Raw genomic sequence first — 21,521 nt, forward strand, 5'->3', positions numbered from 1 at the left:
CCAAGAACATTATATCAGAAATCCCAAGTGAAGGGTGCAGATAGATAGATGTGGATGGCAAGGTGAAAAACACGCCACCTTCAAACTTTTGGACACTTTATTTACTGAGAGCTGCTATGAGATTGCTGTTCAGCCAGAAGTAGAACAGAAAATATTCTGACCCCAAATGCATAACAGACTGACCTGCATGACTGCAATAATTTCATGGTTTTGACTGCTTGAATTCCCAATCAGCAGACATCAACACAGTGCTCTCACTTTTCTGGCCTTAAGAACCATGCTTGAGCTATATCAGCCTTAAAGTGATCCACAGGAAACTTTCACTGAAAAAGCAAAAAAAAATCTGTATGAAATCATTGTGTCTACTTCACACCCTGCACAACCCTTTCCTATGGGGCCCTGCTTTGATCCCTGTTTGTGCTGGCCAGCTCTCAGCCCCCCAGTGCACTAAGGGATGCACACAGATGTTACACTGCTGAACAGTTTGTCAGCAGAGTAAAACAGGTCCCTTATTCTGTAGAAAAATGAACGAAGTGATTTTGTCAGAAAAAGTTTAATCTGGCTCTTTTCTGAGTCAGGACACTGGACATTATCATAGTAGAAGACATTTTGAGCTGCATGATAACAGTCCCTCTTTAAACTTCTCCCAGATATCCAAGTGTTGATTTCATTCACCATTAAATAGACAAAAGAACTTCTCAAAAGGCGAGGTGTGCTAGTAACCTATCACACTCCACTGAGGACTTGTCCATATGGTGCTCAGTGATTACCGTGTGTCTTCTATAAAGATATCCCTTAAGCTGGCACATGTCTAGCACAAAATTATTGAGTATCTGTGCTCCTACTGGAAAGACTCCATCTTACAGGAGAATTTATAGCAGTTTTTGTGTCATAGATAGGAAACAGAAAAGAAGAAGTTCTTCTATCAACCTTAAACTACTAATAAGCTACTTTGTAGACAGGATTAAAGTGGGTGGGGTCCCAAGTAGCCCTAAGACTTATGGTTCTTGGTTTAAATTCTATGTTCCCATGCATTAACACATCTAACGCATATTGCAGACTGCAGCAGGGAGTAGAGAGCCCAGGTCAGCTTTTTAAGATCTGACAGTTTCAAGACTCTACATGCCTACAATTTAACCTAATTAAAGCTCTGAAATTGTAATTTTTTAATAATAAAACTAGAAAAAGTTTTATTATTACAAAAGAAGTTTCATAGAAATAAAATAAAGAATAAAGAAATAAACCACAATAGCTTTTTTCTCTAAATGAGCTAAAGATTTTTCAAATGCAAACACCATGATCAGCTAACACCAGTTCAAAAAGAAACTGAGAAAAATCTAGTGATCTTTGTGACTAGCAGCTCTATTTCTACCATGCAAAAAACCCCCAAACAAACAAACAAACAAACAAATAAACAAAAGGGTAATGGAGAGCCATAAAAACCAAACAGCACAAACTAAAAATGAAAAAACTAATTTCCTGAATAGCAAAAGATAGGCTGAAATGAAGTTACTGTACATCGCTGTATCATGTAGCAATGCAAAGTGTTCAGTTTTTCATGATGACCTTTTGAAAACCAGTCATAGACTGGATTGAACCATTTATTTCCAAAATCTTTCCTTCATACATGATGATTTTCAAAAATGTTTTGATATTTTATAAGTAGCACAAGCAGAACTAAATGAATACAAATATTTCTGTGTGTGTGTAATGCAACCCCCCTCTCCACATTTAACAGAAATATTTTTTACTAGCATGTCATATATAATAAATTGTCATTTTATTTTTAAAAAGTGCACACAAGCAGACCATTAGTACGTTAGTATTTGTTAGGATGGATAGGCTTTTGCAAAAGACAGAAAAGAAAAACCATCAATGTTCAACACATTACAAATAACTAAAAATGAAATAGAACACGTATTGTCCATGCATGAACTAACTTATGTTTTCTATCAAAAAAAATGAATTATTAATTAGACGTTGTAAATTACGTATATTAAACTGAAAGCATTACTTCTCCAAAAACATATCACGGCATATATCTATAAAACCAAGTAGAATTTAGAATTAAAACCACAATCAGAACTGGTTTCTGTATTATCCCTATATCAGTTGAATATTTACATGTGTTTAACCTGAGGCACAACTCAGTCTTACTCAATTGCAGCTGTTAAGCTCAAACACAAATACTTAAATATCTTACTGGACCTGTGTCACCATGAAAGGGTATATCAGCACATTCAGAACTTAAACTATATATGCATCTAAAACACTTTCCTTCTTATATTTGCAAAATATTACTTCAGTATATTCCTGAGCATTATGGAATGTAGGGCAAAAAAGGCTGGACAGGACAGCCTTGTGGTGGCAACTCTCCCATGCAGTGCAGCAGTTCATGGCATATTGGTGCTAAACTATAAGGAAAAGAAAGAAAGGGAACATAATGCTCTAAATTTTTGTCTGTCTTAATAGGTTAGATGTCATTTTCTCAGGCAACTAGGTTTCTACAGTAACAGAAGTGTAATGACTGATAAACACTATATAATTCCGGATATTTAAAATATGCAGATTACTGTGCAACTAGTCCATGGGTGTTTTCTTCCTCCACGTGATTTGAAAGATAGCCTGTGATCACCTGCATTTACTATGGACTAAAAGGACACATGTAAGATTTTACAGCACAGAACCTAACATAAGGTAGTAAATTCACAGATCAATGTACAACTTTGTGTGCATACCCCACACTTCCACTCCTGTCACTGCTGTCATGCAATCTGCCTTTTCACTTCTGTGCCATCAATAGTATAATTGTTTATATCAGCAATACCAAGTCCACTTCCTATATGACCAGCCAGTAGGACATGCAGTAATGACTGACCTGCTTCTCCCTGCCCACAACAGACATTTTCCTAGGGAAGAACTAACATTAGAGTACTCAATCCTGCAAAATACTGTAAGACCACAACAAGCTTTTCTTCCAGCTTTTCCTTAGAGCCAAATCTTGAAAAGTTTCTTCACTTTAAACTAGGCTAAAGAGTTCAGCCAAACATTGTTACGTATGCAGCTTTCAAAAACTGCACATAATTCTGGATGCTCTGGTTCTTGTTCTCTGACTTCTGTAGGCTGTTCTCCAGCTCTTTCAAACATATTTCATGGTGCTTTTCATTCTGGTAAAAAAGGAGAAATACAAAGCAACTTAGAAACAAAATGTAAATTAATCAAAATAATAATCTAAGGCAACTGGTACTTAATTTTCATAGCCTTACTTACTTGTAAAAGTTTTCAGAGGCTCTGCAAAACTAAAGGTGATAAAAAAAAGCCTCAAAATATTGAAGCTTTTATTTGTGTTAAGTAAGGAGCAAACTGAACATGTTTGAATAGTCTTGTAATCCAAAAAGGCCTTGGAACATAAAAACTAACTTTCTGAATTTTTATCATGAAAGATTCCTACCATCTCAAAACTATTATGGACATCTGTTAAGTCAATGGGAGATGTCAATGTACAAAGTATGTTGTCAAGTTGAACTAATTTGCTGTTCTGAAAAGAGTGTATCAATTGTATTAGTAGTGTGTTTTCAGTTAAAGGAACTTCTTCTGTAAATGGTGATGTGGTAAGTAATTTCTGAAGTCACAAACAGTATTATTTACTCACATGGTGAAATATGCAGAGGAGTTGTTTTTTTTCTTCTTTCCCCTCTCTCACTTCAGTTTCAAGAACTAGCAGCTTTGTCTGAAAGGCTTGTTCTTTGTATGACATTTTTTCCTGTTCTTCAGCTACCTATAAAAGTAATGAGAGAGAAATGATATGTATTTACTCTTTCTTATAGCCTAAATTAAATTATTTTCTTATATAGCATTATTAGCTCTATTTCATCTAATACTTTACTTGTTTCCCATGCACAGAAATTAAATAAACCTGAGAAATATTCTGGTTAAATTTGAAAGATGTTTCAATTTGAAAAAAAATGCAATATTATTGGGAGGGGAACCCATTTTAAACTCATTTTTAAGTTAAGCCAAACTTGTAGTTCTTTCAAAACCAAATAAATATGCTCAGAGTATTGAAAAAAAAATCAGATAGTTTATTTCAACATGATTAATATGAAATTACAACTTCATACATACTTTCTGACTAAACTAATATAATTCACTGCAATGTAAATTTCCACACTTCCTCTTGCATTTGGTTTACTGTTTGCATCCTTTCTACAAATGACAAAACTGAACTTAATATTGAAAGTATGCAAATTCTTCCTTTAAAAAGAGAAGGATTTCAATACCAAAGTTCTTGTGGGCTTCCTATTCCAAAGAAAATAAAAGGCAAGATTAAGCTTATCTTGTCCCATCATTTTTTCTCAAACACATTTGTTTTTAATGCTGTTTTTAAATAGAAAGTGGCAAACAAGATTGAGAGATGTATTAAATCACCAATACCATTTTTCTCCCTTTTTCCAAAGCAGATTCAAGTTGTCTGGTTAATGCATTATATTCTGCAATTTTCTCTTCAAGCTTCAATTTACTGCGCTGAAGACTCTGATCTTGTGTTCTGAGCTGACAAGCAAGTTCTTCATTCTGAAATTCCATATTTCCCAATTGCCTTCACACAAAACAGATTAATGCATTATAATTCACTATAACAGAAAAGTGTAGGAATTAATTTCAATCAGATTTTTTAAAGGTTACCTTTTAAGAGCTTCATATTTCCTCTGAATGTTACAGTTCTCTTCTCCTAAGGAAAGACTGCTCACAGAAGTTACACTATTGCCATCCTGTGAAAAGGATAATTTGTTTCTAGTTGAAGAGACCTATATGCAGGATCTTGCTAGACTAAAGTAAGCTTGCCTATTAAAATCCAATCAAACAATTTAACTGTAATTTCAGATAAATGTTATACTATATTCAGATAAATGCCATATTATATTCAAGTAAATATTATCTTGTATTTAAAACAAATAAAGTACAGCCAAAGTAGCATACTAAAAGTTTGTGTGAACACATTAAGATTGAAAACCTGCTATGTAACAAAATGAAGTCCTAAAAAATTTTATATGCTGCTCATGCAGCCTTATGTATTAGGAGTTGGTCAGGTCTACCTCCCAGCAAAAAAAAGCTCCCTCACACTAGAGTCACAGAAAACATAAAAATAATGCTGCATATATATGTATGGTTATTGCAGAAAAACAATATAGCACGGGTAAAGAATTTTGGAAAGAAGTGATTATCAAAAAAGACAACCAGGTTCATGAAAGGAGGTATATCAGCAGCAGAAGCTGAAAAAAGAAAGAAGTCAAACTATTTTCCCTTGCCCAGCATGCAGAGGGCTAAACTTTTACATGTTTTCTTTTAAATCTCAGAACATCTCAGTAGCGATGAGATTATTGCTCTTGCTATCCCCCATCAACAGCAGACTAACAATAAACAGCCACACCAAGAGCCTTCTGGCGCCATTATTTAAAGGGACAGCCACCATCATTCACTGCATTACCTCAAGCACTCCCATCCAACAACTTGAGCTACTCTGCCTGATTTTGTTTGTGTGAATCACAAGCTGTTCAGCTGGCAGACTGGTAGTAGCAGAAACCAGTTCCCCTGAAACTCAGAAGAGTGTTTCTGTACATGGTGCAATTGCTTCAAAAGGAATTTTCCTAAATTCTGGTCATAGGCTCAAGAGTCAGAATCTCTAAAGGACATCACCAAGACCTAATGCTAAATTTAATTACTGTTCCACCAACTAGTGATTATATGCCCAATTACTTCACTATACTTAAGAGGTTCTTTTGCACTTTTTCAGGAAAATATAGTTAGATTGAAATTACATACATCATTTTACATGATGTATTAATTTTGCACCCCAAAATTAATTGTTGCCTAAGTACTTCGCTAAGCAATTATGGATTTATGAGTTTATGACCATTCCTGGAAGAATTATTTAAAATGAGGCAAACAAGAACCAAAGTTGATGTTATAAAGATCATCTTGACATTAAATTTAAAACAAAATCAAGAGCTATGATTTTTATAAACAAATGAAGTCTATAGGAACACAGAGGCTCACTGTGCTTCAGCTGAAGTTTTCCCACTGACACAGGAAGAAGGTTAAGCCCCTTTCCCATCCTACTGATTCAAAAACTTTTGTTATTTGTGTTAGCAGAGTATCCTGGTCTAACTCAAAAGCTCATAAAAAAAAAAAAAAAAATCACACACAAAAGAGAATAAGAAAAAACCCTAAACTTACCCTGCCATTGAAACTGATGTCACAGAAAAAAAAAGCTGAAGAAAATTCATACTCAGACTTTGGAGAAAATACAAGCATTAGTGTTAAATACAGCCAAAAATAGAAATTATCCTATTAAAGCATGTTTTAAAAATATTTAATCAACTAAAATAATGTAATAATTAAAATACTCTACATCAACAATGTAATTTAATGGATTAAATATTGTATGGTTTATGAATTAGTCATTAAAAACAAAGGTAGAATTAAATTATTTCACTGTACACAAACAATAACCAGACTTGCACATTTATTTCCAGGGAAGAATTCTTCAATGCATCTCAGGACATAAACATTCAAAAAGATCAAGAATATGCTCACTCTGAAAGTAACTACTCTTGTGACATAATGAATTCACATGAATACAGTTGGCAACAGTTTTATTTGCATTGTGTTATTCCTACAGAAGAAGCTTTTGATTTATGAAGCAAATGACAAAGGAAACTGACAACTGTCACATGCTAACAGGAAAAAAAGTCCCAGAGACTTTTTCCACATAATTTTCTCATTTATCTTTAAAAATCATCATGTTCTAACCACCTGAACCTGCAGCTTCCTAAGGGTTTTGCATTTCTGTGCATGGATCCTTTCCCAGAACACAAGTGTTTGCTGCTTTTCCTCAGCTGCTTTCAGCAAGTCACAAACATGTTCTAACTCCTTTAACTCAGCCTCCGTTTTGTCCCTCACCTGCATAGTAGCATCACAGGAGAAAAATGTAAGTGTAAAACCATAAATTTATTGTTGTAGTACTTTATGGATTTCCATGTAAGTAATAAAGCTGAAATTCTACACAAATTGCATAATATCACTGTTTTATAAAATACTGACAAAGATACAAGTTAACCACTGGAGAAATTCCCATCTCTCACTACGTTTCGTTAAAGACTCAGTAACACTCACAGTGAGCAAAATTATGCAAGTCTTAGCAGTTCATCCTGCAATACCCAAACCTGGATTTTATTTTTTAGCAATATGTTTTGGGAGATGGCATACAGACACACTAAGTAGCTTACAGAAAAAATTCTGACCATACAACTATTGTAGTATTTGAAAAGAAAGCAGCACTTCATGGCATCTGAAGCCACATACAGTGGTGTGTAAATATTATTTGTGAGATGAGAAAATATTTTTCTGCATTCTAAATTTCCATCATGGAAAGATAAAGTTAGTATGAAATACAATGATCACCTAAGATGCTTCTCTGTGAGGACTAATTCTGTACTCTGAAACTGAACATTGCAGGCAAAGCCTGTCCCTGTCTCAGCTTTGTTGCTTAAAAGAATATGTATTTTTATGAGTCATAGAACTGCGGAAAGTGATTTTCATACCAATTTTGTATCTTTTTCAGATGTTTAAGAATGTAGTAACTGCGTTCCAGTATTTAGCTCCATCTGCTGAAAAACTTAAAACTCACCTCTGTATTAATTCTCAGTTTTAACAGCTAAAAAAAAAGACAGCCTTACACTAGGTTTGCTTCCGTACGGAACTTTCACAGCTGTTCTGTTAAGAAGTCTAGTTTCAAAATCACCAACAACAAATCACATTTTTGAGAGTGATAAAAGAATGCTGGAATTCTGAAATAGCAGCCCAACTCCTTAGTCACTGCTCCAGGAAACATTTCTCCCCTGTTTGCAATTGTGTGGTATCCAAAAAACCACCAGCTCCAGAGAGCAGTTAGTAAAATTCTCTTGTTTAAAAACAGGAGATAGTACCTTGTGACTTCTAATAAGTGGATTACAATAATGTAGGAAAGATCAGTGTCCTACAGAATTGTTTGGAAACATGCTTTATTACTGTAAAACTTACCTTTTCTTCTTCCAAGCATTTGTTTTCTGTTATTTTTTTGTTTTCATTTAAGACTCTTTCATACCTGGATTTCAACTCTTCTACTGCTATTTGTAGCTTTTGTACCTAGGACAACATATATTTTTCTCATATATTTGCAAGGTCTTCCTTTTAAATGCAGAAAAGATAGAATCATTAATATGAAGTGTAAAGGAAAACTTTTGATTTCTAAATAGTATCTTAATATTTGTCATTAGTTGAAGTTATTTATTTTTATTATCCTACTCACCACAGCAAGTATAAAAGGGTAATCAGGTAAAGAGCACTGTCGTATCAATATTGTGTTATCAGAAATGGAGAATGAGCTACAGTTGTGCTACACAAGCAGCCAGCACGACTCACATTTCTCTCCCCGGATAACAAGTGTCATCAACACTTCCACCTGGAGTCACTACAGCTATGAGCGAGGGAATTTCACTTCACTCACTGCTTAAGGCTGGCTGCTACATGGAACTACATCTCCTATCTTAAAGCTGGCAACAACTTTAATTATGATGATGCATTTCACAGACAAGGTTCACTGGCTGTACTTGGATTTTGTATCATGTCTTTTCCCTTGTCGATGATTTTAAAAAAGAAATATATGAAGAATGACAGTGAAATGATGCCTATACAATAGCAGAAATATATTTGAAATATATTTGAAATATATACATATTTCTCTGTGAATAAAGCCAATGAAAAAAAAAGGAATTGATAAAAAGTCCATTTTAAGTTTGGTTTATTTGTTTTGCTGGTATTTTCAATGTGGATTTACCTATTTAAAAAAAAAGGCTCACATAATACATATTTCTTGAATGGACTTGAATTTCTTGAACTTAATTGAATACTGGTATACTGATAAAGATATGACACAGTAGAGGTAAAATATCATTGGTTATGTCCACTGAAGACATCAGATTCAAACTTAACTTTTAAAATATACATTTTACTGTGTTGCTAACCTGCTTTTTAGGAAGTAGATCTTCTCTAAGCAGTATGCAATTAGCTTTGTTGGCTTAAATGAGCTTTCACTGGGCTTCACAGAGTTCAGTAAGGATTATGTGTACTAGTAACAGTGTGGGGACTACTCTTTGATGCAGTTTGTAATAGTACTCTCTTCTATCAGACTCAATGTTACGAGAATAATACAATCACCATGACAACAAATATGGTCTATTACAAACAAAACCTTTATTATTTCCTAGAAACTGCTATAAATTTAAAAAAACACACTTGAAGATTTCAAACATGCTAGTCACCTCATTTTTATGCTGTTCAACGAGATTTTCCTGCAGCTTTGCCTTTTCCTGCAGATGTAGCAGCTCATGTTCAACAGAAACAGTACTTTTCTCCAATGTAGCAACGGAAGCCTTGATTAAAACATAGAAAATATAAAAATTTCAATAGTGTTATTAAAATAACAGTATACAATATAATTTTACTAGCAAGTGACCTGCATGCATTAGAAAGAGTGACACCATTATTTATCCTGTCAAACAAAAATGGTAGTCCACAGTTAATTTGTCAGTTAACAAGAACATTTACCTTGGAGGATAAATTCAATGCAAAACTTGTCAACTCTTTAGAAGTTGAAATTAATAATTAAGGTAAACTCAGTTCTTCAATTTGAAAGAAAGTTTTACAAACTCATACTTCATATGAGTACATTAAGATTTGACCGCATAGTTTGAATAAGGTTTAATAACTTTGTGCTGCTTTTCCTTACATGAATAAAAGTACAATTTCTAATTAAGCAATTGTGTAGCTACTGATAGTAAAATAAATAGCATCCTTGTTATGCAGATGGATCATCAGACAACCCTGTTCCTTGCTTTGCCATAAATTACCACTGAAATATTTTCAATGTCTCATTTACACTTACTATAAAAAATGGATGACAAAATTTATTCTACAGGTTTGGGATCTCTACACAGAAGGTCCAGAGGGAATTAATGCGGTTAGTTCATTATGTATCAGAAATGTAGAGCCATTCAACAACGATTTCTAATGGTCTCACCTTTAATTTTTCATTTTCAAGGTAAATCTTTTCATTTTCAGAGTTACCAGAATTTAGCTTTCTGAGAATTTCCTCCTCTGAGTTTCTTCTCCATTCCTTCCTTCTTTCCAATTCTTCCAACAGGCTTGTGATCTGACTTGTTAAACAGGCAAGAACTTCTGTATAATACACAATGTTTCCAAAACTCTCACTATGAAAAATCAGCTTGAACCTCAACATTCTCCTTCATTGCTTTTATTTTATATATATATATATGTATAATATATATATATAAAGGGGAGAATGCATTTAAGTATTCAAAGAAAGGAGTATCTACTAAAATAAGAAATTCCCCAAAGGAAGACAGTTTCTACTCCAAGGAAGTGGTCCTAGTTCAATTATAGATGAATTCATTACATAGAACACCCTGCCCCATGGGCAGCTCCAGAGCAGCTGTCAATCAAAAGGTCAGTCTGGAAGCACACCCACACCACACCCTCTGGAATCCCTACCCCAGCCTCTGACGGCTACACCACCCCTCACTGACCTGGAGCCACAGAGTGGCCAGTGAGCTGGAAGTCCTGCCTAGGAGGAGGTGGCCACAGGGGCCAGAACACATAAAAAGAGCAGTACATGGTTTCTGTTTCTCTGTCCTGGGACCAACCTCCACCATATGAAGCTCCACTTCCATAGGACTTTCTGGCAGTAGCTGTTTTTCTCTCATTCTTCTCTTAATCTCTTTTCTCTCTTTTTCTTTCTTTACTGCTTTCTTAATATTTTGGGTAACTTAAAAGCACTGGGTTGGATTTTGCTAGGTTGTGTGGGTTAGCAAGTGCCAAGTCATAGCTTTGGTGGAATGCTTTGTTGTGGTTGTATGTTACCCCATTTGCCAAGATCCGTATTTTCACCCGTATTTATCAGTAAAAGTTTCTCCTGAGAAAACGTGTGCAATGTTTTCTTTTTGTGCTATTTCAAGGTGTTAAAGAACTGAAGGCTCTGCAGAAGTTCAGTGGGTGTTCTTTTGGAGCCTTATCAATATTTTTAAAAGTAAAACTCCTGGTTGAGCTTGTCAGTCCATGGCTGGGGTCTTACAGCCTCACTTGTTCTTTTCATGTTAATAAAGTTAACAAAATTTGTTTTGCTGTTTAGTCAGTCATACACTGCCTAGTAGTACAAGTCTTGTTAAAATGGTACATTTCAAGCAAAGACTTATACTTTCAGCTGAAATAAAAACAGAAAAAAACCAGCCAGAAGCAGAATGAGTATTTGAGAGAAATATCATAAATGCATCACTTTTTTTGTTCTTTCACAAATGCCATCTTATATACACTGGACCAACAGTGGGCTAGAGAGATTTCTGGACTGATGTTGTGCACCTGCACTCCTGTTAAATATCTGAGCACGAATCAAGTTCTTTGTAAAATAAACTTTGTCTGAGACCTAGAATAATGGCACCTCCCAGTTCCTTTGGCTTGTTTGAATATTTGAATATAGTCCATATTTCTATCAACAGAAAAGGTAAAAAAAAAATCTGTCACTATCTGCCAAAGAAAATGGCATATCCTTCCTATGAGTACATTAAGATTTGACTGCATAGTTTGAATAAGGTTTAATAACTTTGTGCTGCTTTTCCTTACATGAATAAACTCTTCAAATGGGCACCTGAGAGGAAACATTCTCTATCTTCCGATGAGGTGAGACATTAGTGGAATTGAAATAATTTTACCATCATCAGTCTGAAGCAGAAACTAGAACCCCAAGAATGTTCTTCTATACTGTGGTAGACACAAGGGTTAACACTCAAGCTGTTGAATCAGTTAATAAATCAGCGGTTATGCAGAGGCAGCATAGTAGCTACTAGCAAGTTCAGGCTGATCAGAAGTATGTAGGGGAAAGAATATTCCCCTTTACCAGTAAGGAACATAAAGATTTAAAAGAAGGGAAATGCTGCAGAGAGAAGGCTAAAAATCTTAAATTTCTTATTTCTTATTTCCGACTTCTAAATTCTGCTCAGAATTTTAGAATATTAATAAGCTCATTTACATTGTCAACACTGAGTATTGCACTAATAAATATCAACATTACATGACTACAGAAACAAAAAGAAAATAGATCCAACTTACTTCTTAAGATCTTCTGTTTGAATTTCTAACATTGTCTTTTCTTCAAGCATTCTATCATGCTGTTTTTTCCAGATATCAGCAGTGGACCATATCTCACACAATTTGACTTCCTAGAGAATGTAGAAGTCATAAATTTCGTAACAGAAGAATGCCATTTAATTCTACAAATTTTTTTGAACACGAGAGCTATTTAATATGCCTTTATTGGACCTCCCTTGTACAAAGAAATGTAAATTTTGTCTTTTCTCAAAGTAAAATAAACAAAACTACCCATATTGTTCTGAGTTAGTTGGTACTTATCCATAAATGACTAACAGGAAGACCAAGAGAGGTTTGACCAAAAGCTGATGAGACTCCTCTTACGTACTACAGTTTGAAGTGTGCAACCTCATGACTTAAGACAATCACTAAATTTTAACAAAACAAAGGCAGTGAATACTAACAGTTTGCATGTCACTTATAGCAACCCTTTTCTTAACCAATGAGCAACAAAATAAAAGAGATACAAGCACAGTATGACCAAACAACTTTTTCTGTTTGCCACAGGTGCAAGTCTTCCAGTTGTTCAATTTAAACAGCACAGCACAACATTGCTTACTGCGGAGTCACTCACATGTTCTCTTATTTTGGAGGTTAAATTTTTTGCAGCTTCTTCAAAGAATTGAGCTCTTTGTTTCTGGGACCCCATTGCTTTCTTCAGAGCAATCTGGTTTTGTTCACTTGTTTCCTTTAAGGCTGACTTCTGGTGCTTGTATTCACCAACTTGATGTTTCCACTTTACTATTTTCTTTTCTAGATTCTGCAACAGAACTAGACATCAACTCTTCAAATTCTAAACCCCACAGATATTTTTGTGATATAATCAGGAATAGCAGTTACATATATAATCTGTTTCCACAATATCTTTGTATCTCAAATGTGGTGATTGATACAATTACCTAGTTGAGATACATACAGCAGTAGACAAAAGAAAATACATATTGGGAAACTCATTACAAAGATCTGGAGAGGAGGCTGAGAAGGTGCAGAAGCAAGGAGTAAGGCAAAAGATAATCTAAACATTGTTGTGTGGTCCTGGAAATGAAAGCAGAATTTCAATGTAGAAGGCATGACATGGATATTAAACCCATTTATGAGTGGGAAAGTAGCATTGTTTCATCATTCCTAGAGACTGATTTCTGTAAAGAATATCGCCTTAATGATGCTACCAGTGATTTGCACTGATATCCATAGTGACACACACGTTACAGGTCTGGAGATAGGCTGTATGACTGTATATGAAATTTTAACATGAAAGCTAATATCTTGGATTTAGTTTTTTTAAAGTCAAGAAGGTAGGATAGACGGGGTCTTTTCTTGAATATATGTATTATGATATGTTCTGATAGATGACAATATACTACCTTCTTGTAAGATCTCTGAATTTTTTCCATGCACAAAATGGCCCCACTCTATCAATAAAACAGATTTGTTTAGTGAAGAAATGATTTCTTAGTGAAGCAGAAAATGCAAAAAGAATAGATTTAGCACTGCCTTACCCACAGCAGACAGTTGTTTAAAGATAATTAAAACAGGCTATGATGAAGCTTAACCACAGTGGTAAATCACACATTTTAAGGGCAACTTCTAAATATCATTTCCTGAGTGCTTGATTTTGCAGCACTCAAGAATAAAATACATTCACATTAAATGTATCTTAATGCATTTGATTATCAAACATGTACAAAGCAGTCGAGATGAGAGCTGAGTTCTACAACTGCCATTATACTATCTTCTCTATTGCTGTTATTTCTGACTAGCTAAACTTTTATATCACTCTGATGAAGGCAATGTACTGATCCCATTCATTTCAGGAAGCTGGCCTCTCTAACTTCGGGACTTTTGTATTTTTCATCTACATACCACAAAAATATGAAGGGAAAAAACCAATGGGCATTAGAACACTACATGATGATGTACAATAAAAGCAATACTAGATGCTGCTTCAAGGAGAATCTCAAATCCACATGAAAATGACCAAACTACCAGTGGACAATGACTTTAATAAAGACAAGTGTAAATCCCATTCGTATCACTTATTATTCTTCCACCAGTGTAAATAATTTTCTCAAATCAGTGATAAATATCCTAATTGTAAGAATTATTACTGCATTTGTTTCCTTCATTGTAATCTAGGTCTGACACTAAATTATGTTCTACAAGAATAAGGACCTACTATTTAGCTACTGACTATGTTAATGTGCCAGCCTTATTCAAGATACACTTTGCCACTTGCAATAAAAGACGCATATTATGCACAAGAGGGTATTTCTGAGTATAGGTCCTGCTAATGGCCTCAAAACTTTTACACAATCAATGCAAAATGTATGTGGTTTTCCAGGTAAAAGATGATCTCAGGTACTGGTATTCACCAAAAAGCAGAAGTACTACTTCAAATATAAAATCATAAAAAACCCCTGCAAATATGAAGGAATTAGTTTTCCTCTATAAATGCTTACAGGGCATTTAATAAAAAAAGATGTGACTTGATGGGGTGGCAGATGAACACCCTCAATAAATACAGAAATAGAAAATCTGAGTCTATGTATGGATTTCTTTAACTGTTAGTATAAGTAAACAAATGTTATCCCCTGTTATAACCACAGGGGGTCACAATCACACTAAGAATAACTGCTTTGGGCATTAGTCAGGGACTGCAGTAAATTTAAATTGAGAAATAAATTCCTGAGGGTAATGTTAAACTTTTGCAAGCTTTGTCTAGACATTAATAAAATCATCACTAGGATTAAAGCTAGCCACCGATTTCAGCAGTTTCTGAAAGCAAACAAAACCTTTAAATAAAGATTGAATGAAAATACAGCTGTATATGAATTTTACTTTAATGTAAATATCGTTGGAATTCTATAATTGTACTAGGTGGAACAAGAAAGCAAATTTTAATTAAGAAGAAAATGAGGTATTTATGCAGAAATAGAAATATGTGACTTGAAATTGAGTTGATATAGGTTGCTTAATAACTTCAAATGACATGATTAATAGGGGATATATGGTAGTAAAAAAAGTCTGGAAATTAGAAATACATTATTTTTAGCCAATGTTTTCTCATTCATGCCTATGTTCTTGACAGGTTTCAAATACTGAAAGCTGAGGCCACATATAGCTCTAGCCTGTCACACATGACCTCTTCCTTGTCTTTTTCTAAGGCCAGCAACTGATTCAAATACCCAAATTTAACTCTCGCTTTCTAGAATAAAAAATGCAAATAATTTAACCTACCTTAAACAAAGAGAGATTAGGCATTAGTCTTAAGTGTTTCAGTTTGTATTAAGAGATTTATTGATTCCTTCATAGACCATGAAAACAGGGTGTGGTTCATCATCCCTATATTAGAACAGAAACAGGACTTGCCTATCTCTTTCTTTTGACTATATTGAGACTGTCTCAGGATCAATACCTGTCCTCTAGATAGCACAGTTAATGAGTGCAAACATTTCTATATTTGTTAAACTTTGCTTCGCCAGAACTGCTTATGTGCACAAGTTGAGAAAAGAATAAAAAAAACCCCAACCTTGCAATTCAGATAATGTGGTCAGGCAGACTGTGCAAATTATAAATATGTATGATTTTTACTGTTCAGGATTTTTCTTTTACCAAAAATTTGATTTCAAATCTGAACACAATAAAGTTTTGCTCTTTTTTTCCAGTAAGCTGGAACACAAGTAAAAATCTTTTGACCTGCATTTTTACTTTTAATTCATCATTTTCTGCTTCTTTTCTTTGAATCTGACACTGCAGGTGAGCTTGTACTTCCTTTACTGATCTTGACAGGTGGTTTCCTTGCTGGGTATTGATCTAAGAAAGAGAAATACACACAAATCTATTGGCCTATGGAGATACGCTGTATGATGCTCTCTATATTGTTTGACATATTTTCTAACTGACATTTGAATGTCCTCAAAAGCTGGAAAAGATAAAACATGCTCTACAAGTATATTTACAAGCAGTAGCTTGTTACTATTAGTATTAATATTAATCAGAAATCACAAACTTGAAACACTGTATGTATAATTGATGCCTCATATTTAATCTGACTTTAAGTAGTATGAATAAGGCCTGGAAGCATGAACACAAATCTAGCTAGCAGATTAACTAAAATTAAGCTACACTGATCAACTCTACTCTGACTAATTAGATCTGAACTGATCTTCATTAAATTCCAAAGAGCACCATCTGCTATTAAAAGTAATTATACATATAATTCAAACTGTATTTTAGGGGAATACATATATCATAATGGAAGAGGCAACTTTCATCATCAGAACTCGGGTCAGATGATTCTATGAAATTTCTTTCAACTTGATTCCTTTGGCTCATTCTAAATAAGAAGTAATCAGGTAGAAAATTGTCATATTATCAGTATAGACCAAAAAAGCATTGAATGTTCCCATGAAAGTGTTCATTATAGATACCAGTAAGAAAGACAGACTCAGACTCAATCAAATATTGATGAAAATACCATTCATTGAAGATAACATAAGAAGGAGCGTAGAAAATCTTTTATCCCTTCAGATGCTGGGTATCCCAAATTGTTCAACATTAGATAGATCTCTAGTCAGACCAAGGCATGCTACACAGATCCCACCAACACTGAGGTCTGCTGGAATTGTGGTCTTCAGTATCTTTGTAGGCTTTTCTGTTCAGCATTTCTATTTTCAAGCAAAAGGATGTTTCTATGAAAATGTGCTCCTTCACTTCAAGATAAAGACAAGGACATGCCTGACTGTGAACAACATCTGTGTAGTTTACTCCATAATACTTCCTTGTAAGCACTTTTTTTACAGAATGATTGCAAATCAGTATATGAGAGGTCAAAAGCCCCACTAGTCCGGATGTGTGCCCTTCCCTGAACCTTGGGACATTAGTGTTAAGGATAACCTGTATCCTTGCTAGGATTGGATGCAGTCTTGATAGTCTTAAGATATTTCTGTAGGAAACATCTTTCAGTATTTTACCTTTTTCATAAATCTTTGAAATAATTACTTTTCTCAAAATTTAAATTTTTAATTAAGAATCTAGTACTTTGGAAGAAAACATTCCAACAGAACTGATCACTCACTTTTTCACACTGAAGCATGGATGAAAGTTCTTTAATCTGTTTCTCCCTTTCAAGTATTTTTTTCCTGAGATTCTTCATGGAAAAAAAAATAACAAAAAAAGTATTTTAATGTCTGTACACAATAATGCAGCAATAAAGCATACTGATGAACATTTCAGCTGTAAAACTAAGATTCCATTTTGTGACAATAAACCACAAATATTCCCATTTTGCCCTGTTAGTGGAAATAGTATGACCCTGTGAAGTAGCCCATTTCAGATGTATGGGATAGAATAAAAAAATAAAATTTTAATTTACTTACTTTATTTTGAGTTTCATTTTCACTTAGCTTCTGTATCAAAGTGTCAATGATTTCACTGTTTAACTGCAACACAGGAAACATTAAAAATTACCTCTGACTATAACTGATTTAGCATTTTTTCAGTAGTTTTAAATTGGTTACATATCATTTGTTACATTTTCAAATCTGGTACACATGAATATAAAAGCTTGAATATTCACAAGCTTAAACCTTTAAAATTCAATTTATTTTGTGCATAGAAATTTGTGGCTGAAGCAAACAAATTATGTTTATTCCATACACCTACTTCTTTCTTAATTTTAACTAAAAGTGCTTTAAATGTCATAAATAAGTTTATTTAAGCACATAGTCAAATGGTAAAAGTATTTGTAGAACTTGCAGTATTTCAAGGAGTAATAATAAGTACTAAAGCCTTTCAGGAACCTCAGTTAGATAGGAGAATTTGAAGATTGAACTAGAGAGTACAGGATGGAAGATCACAAAAATCTATCTACATTAGCTCTTACTAGAAATTCAAAAGAATTTATGTGCCTGTGATATTGTCAACTAAACTTGCTGTTTTAAGTTGTCCAACTGTGTGTGTGTGTTGTGTAATTTCCCATTTAAAAGAAATAGACTTGTGTGACTTTCAGATTGTAAATTCCATTTCAATTTCACTAATGGGAGGATAAAAACTGACTCAGACTGGAAGCCTCAGAATCAAAAGTTTTACTACAACTCCTTCATTTTGTCCTGTCCTGCATGTAATTCCTCATAATGTTCTGTAATCTCAATCCCATGCCTGTCTGTAAAGTCAGTCCATGGACCTCAATTCTGCATCCGGATTTCAACCTCTGTATTCACTGCAAACTTATAAATATTGTATTCAGTAGCAGTCCTAACCTTTCCTGACTAAAGTGAGTCAGATTTGCTATCAGCAAAAAAAAAAAAATATATAAACAGAAATGCTGTTTTGTGACAGCATAGTAATTTATCAGCAAAAAAGGAAGTGCTTAGAAGACTTCCCAGAATTGCGAAGTGACCAGAAACCTAAATCACTCATACCATCTTTCCATTCTTAGGAAATTGTCTTCCCCACAGTTTGTTCTTTATGAATTTTCTGTCTTTTTGTTGAATGATCAACAAAAAGCCTCATACTGTAAGAAAACTAGTACTGTCTATGAAAACCTGAAAATCAAGAATATTTTCTTCAAAATTAAAAAATAATGTTCAGAATAATCATCCATTTTCATTAGCTTCTGAAAGAGAGTTAAGAAAGTCAGCAATGACAAATCACATTTAATTTTAAAAGAAATCTACATTCTTCACTCTACTGAGTTCCATATGACTACTGTTATACAGAAAATCAGTCTGATCCACCTCCTGTTTTAACATACATAGTTTGCCAAATTCCTTCCAAATTTTTAGGAACTTTCTTGGTGCCCAGGACATAACAACAACAACAAAAAATCTTCCCAATACATCTATTAAAGAAAATGACAAGATTAAATATTTATTTCACGCTTGTGTAAAAAACATACCTTTGCACTGATTCTATGTTTATGCCTTACGTATTTTCCTAGGTGATGTTCTAGACTGTCAGATTCTTCGCTTTGATCAGTAAAATATTTTTTGTCTTGGATGGCTTTTGTAATTCTATGATAACCTTTTTTATACAGCTGAAGCAGTGAACAGAGCTTTCCTGTTTTTCCCAGTTGTACATGTTTTTCCCTAAAATGGCCCTCATAATTACGTAACATTTAGTTTACTTACAGTTAGGTCACTGATCTTGTTAATTCAAGCATATCAACATAAAACAAGTCAGTTCTTCAGGAGAATCTTTCAGGAGAAATTTTAAAGGTCAAAGAATGATTTAGGACTTCCAAGAAGGGTAAAAGCCTGTGATATCACAGGATGTACCCTCAAACTGTTTGCTCACAGAACACACCTCATCTACAAGGCAAAGGCAAACAGTTTACCTCCAATGAAGGTGAAGGCCAAGACCTGCTCAGATATCAGTGTTATTTTTCACAGCAGACTTCTTCCAGTTTGGAGGTGGCAATGGCTTTCCTCTTTTCACAGTTTGGCAAAGCTCTTCACCAGGCAGGGCTGCTCAGGAAAATGATGCTGTCCGTGTCATGGCAAGTCCTGAGCCATGTATCAGGCCTACCACCTAAATGCATCCCATTCCCTCCTCCCCTTCTGAAGGACCCTCACTCCTTCTCCAAACGCCTCTCTTTTGCCTCTCCCCTCACACACCAGCACGACTGATGCTCTCACTAAGCACAAAGTTGTCTGTGTACTCAGTGCTCCACTGACTACTCATTATTTTTTCAGAAGTGGATTGCATTGCCTTCTCCACCCACCATTTCTCCTGTGCTGAGCCTGTGCCAGGTGCATCTCCATCAAAGCAATTTGTCAGACTAAAGGTTTATATTCTTACCTCCATATTTTCCTTCACATAGTTGAGAAAGTGAATAACAGAATTTGGGGAGTTCCCAACTAAAATGATCACTTCTCACAGAATCAAAATGCAGACTGCTCTGCTTCCACCTGTTGTCTTAAGGCAAATAAGTACATTCCAAACACCTAATGTTTTTTATTTTATATATATACGTGTGTGTGTGCGCGCGCACGTGTCTTGTTTTATTACAGGCTTACATTTCCCAGCAGACCTCAACCTGTGTAACACAGTGCAACTCTGTAGCTTTTTCTTGGATATATGAACAAAACTAAGTTCTTGAATTTAATTACTTCCTGTGAAAACAGCATCTTGGAAGATTAAACATCGTGCTTCATTTATCATATGTTATCTGTGTAAGCAGAAAAGAACAAATACATTTTTTACATGGTTTCAGTATACTGTTGCTGTGTCCAGCAGTGTCACCCATTTTTTGAAATATCACTTACTTCTCATCTAAAGCCAGGAAGAATATTTTGAATATTGTTAACAAAGTAAATAGAATTTAAAATATCAAGCCTAATAGGAACAGAACGAACTTGCCTCAGTAGCATGAGGAAGAATAAACTTTTCCTGAGGATCAAAGTCCGCTAAAGGAGAAGTACAGTCATGTACAGGTACAGACGAGGATGATTGTGACGATGATGACATTTTGTTTTATTGCTGTATAACAAGACAGTATATGTTAACATATATTCGTGTTCTGTGAATCAGTAACTAAAACATTATTGGCATTTCAGGTTGATCCCACTGCAGTGGGACCAGCGTACCAGACCAAGTAAACCCCAGACACATTAGAGATGTAACACAGCCAATGCAAATGAAATCTTGCACATATTGCTGTTCATAATTTGCAATCACTTAGGCAGCACTGAATTCACATACTTGGTACACAGAAATCAAATCCCTCCATGGCAGAAAACTGATCACAAGAAGGAGGTAGTAAAACTCGCAGCTGCGAGTTCCCACCTGCACGGATCCCGGCACAGAAGGTGAGGCGCAGGGGCACAGGACACCCAACACCGGCCCCCGCCCCGAGCCCAGCATCAGGCTCTCTCTCCTCGTCAAACGCCCCTGTACCCATCGCCTGCGGCTCCTGCTCCTGGGGTGTCCCAGGGTGACCCCTCCTTCAGCACCCCTCCCGCTGAGCAGCGCTCCCGCAGCACCTCTCCCGCGGGACAGTGCCCCTCAGCACGGCTCCTGTGGGGCAGTGCTCCCTCAGCGCCCCTCCCGCGGGTCACTCCCCGTCCCCGACGTCCCCACCTGCGCCCGCCGCCCCTCACCGCGGTCGCCCGCCGGGAGCTGTTGCCGCAGTAACGCGCCGCAGCCGTTGCCGTTGCCGTGGCCGTTGCCGTTGCCGTTGCCGTTGCCGTTGCCATGGCCGTGGCCGTTGCCGTTGCCGGGCCGGCCCCTCTCGGGCGGGAGGCGGCGGCGCCCTCCCCGAG

At 35.5% G+C, this 21,521-nt stretch overlaps 1 protein-coding gene across 1 annotated transcript; it reads right to left on the bottom strand.

The window, feature by feature from the left end:
- Positions 1-346: 346 nt before the first annotated feature.
- On the bottom strand, positions 347-21,425 carry ODF2L (outer dense fiber of sperm tails 2 like). The gene is made up of 15 exons (XM_032696999.1): positions 21,340-21,425; positions 20,620-20,739; positions 17,637-17,699; positions 17,336-17,407; positions 15,955-16,071; positions 12,833-13,018; positions 12,220-12,329; positions 10,118-10,253; positions 9,360-9,470; positions 8,080-8,184; positions 6,814-6,960; positions 4,684-4,769; positions 4,435-4,597; positions 3,653-3,778; positions 347-3,167 (listed from the first exon to the last, which is right to left on the bottom strand). The coding sequence occupies exons 2-15, from the start codon at positions 20,725-20,727 to the stop codon at positions 3,039-3,041; spliced, it is 1,659 nt and encodes a 552-aa protein (XP_032552890.1). The 5' UTR covers positions 20,728-20,739; positions 21,340-21,425; the 3' UTR covers positions 347-3,038.
- Between the last annotated feature and the right edge of the window lie 96 nt (positions 21,426-21,521).

This window comes from Chiroxiphia lanceolata, chromosome 9, assembly GCF_009829145.1.
Source record: "Chiroxiphia lanceolata isolate bChiLan1 chromosome 9, bChiLan1.pri, whole genome shotgun sequence".
NCBI classification, from domain to species: domain Eukaryota; kingdom Metazoa; phylum Chordata; class Aves; order Passeriformes; family Pipridae; genus Chiroxiphia; species Chiroxiphia lanceolata.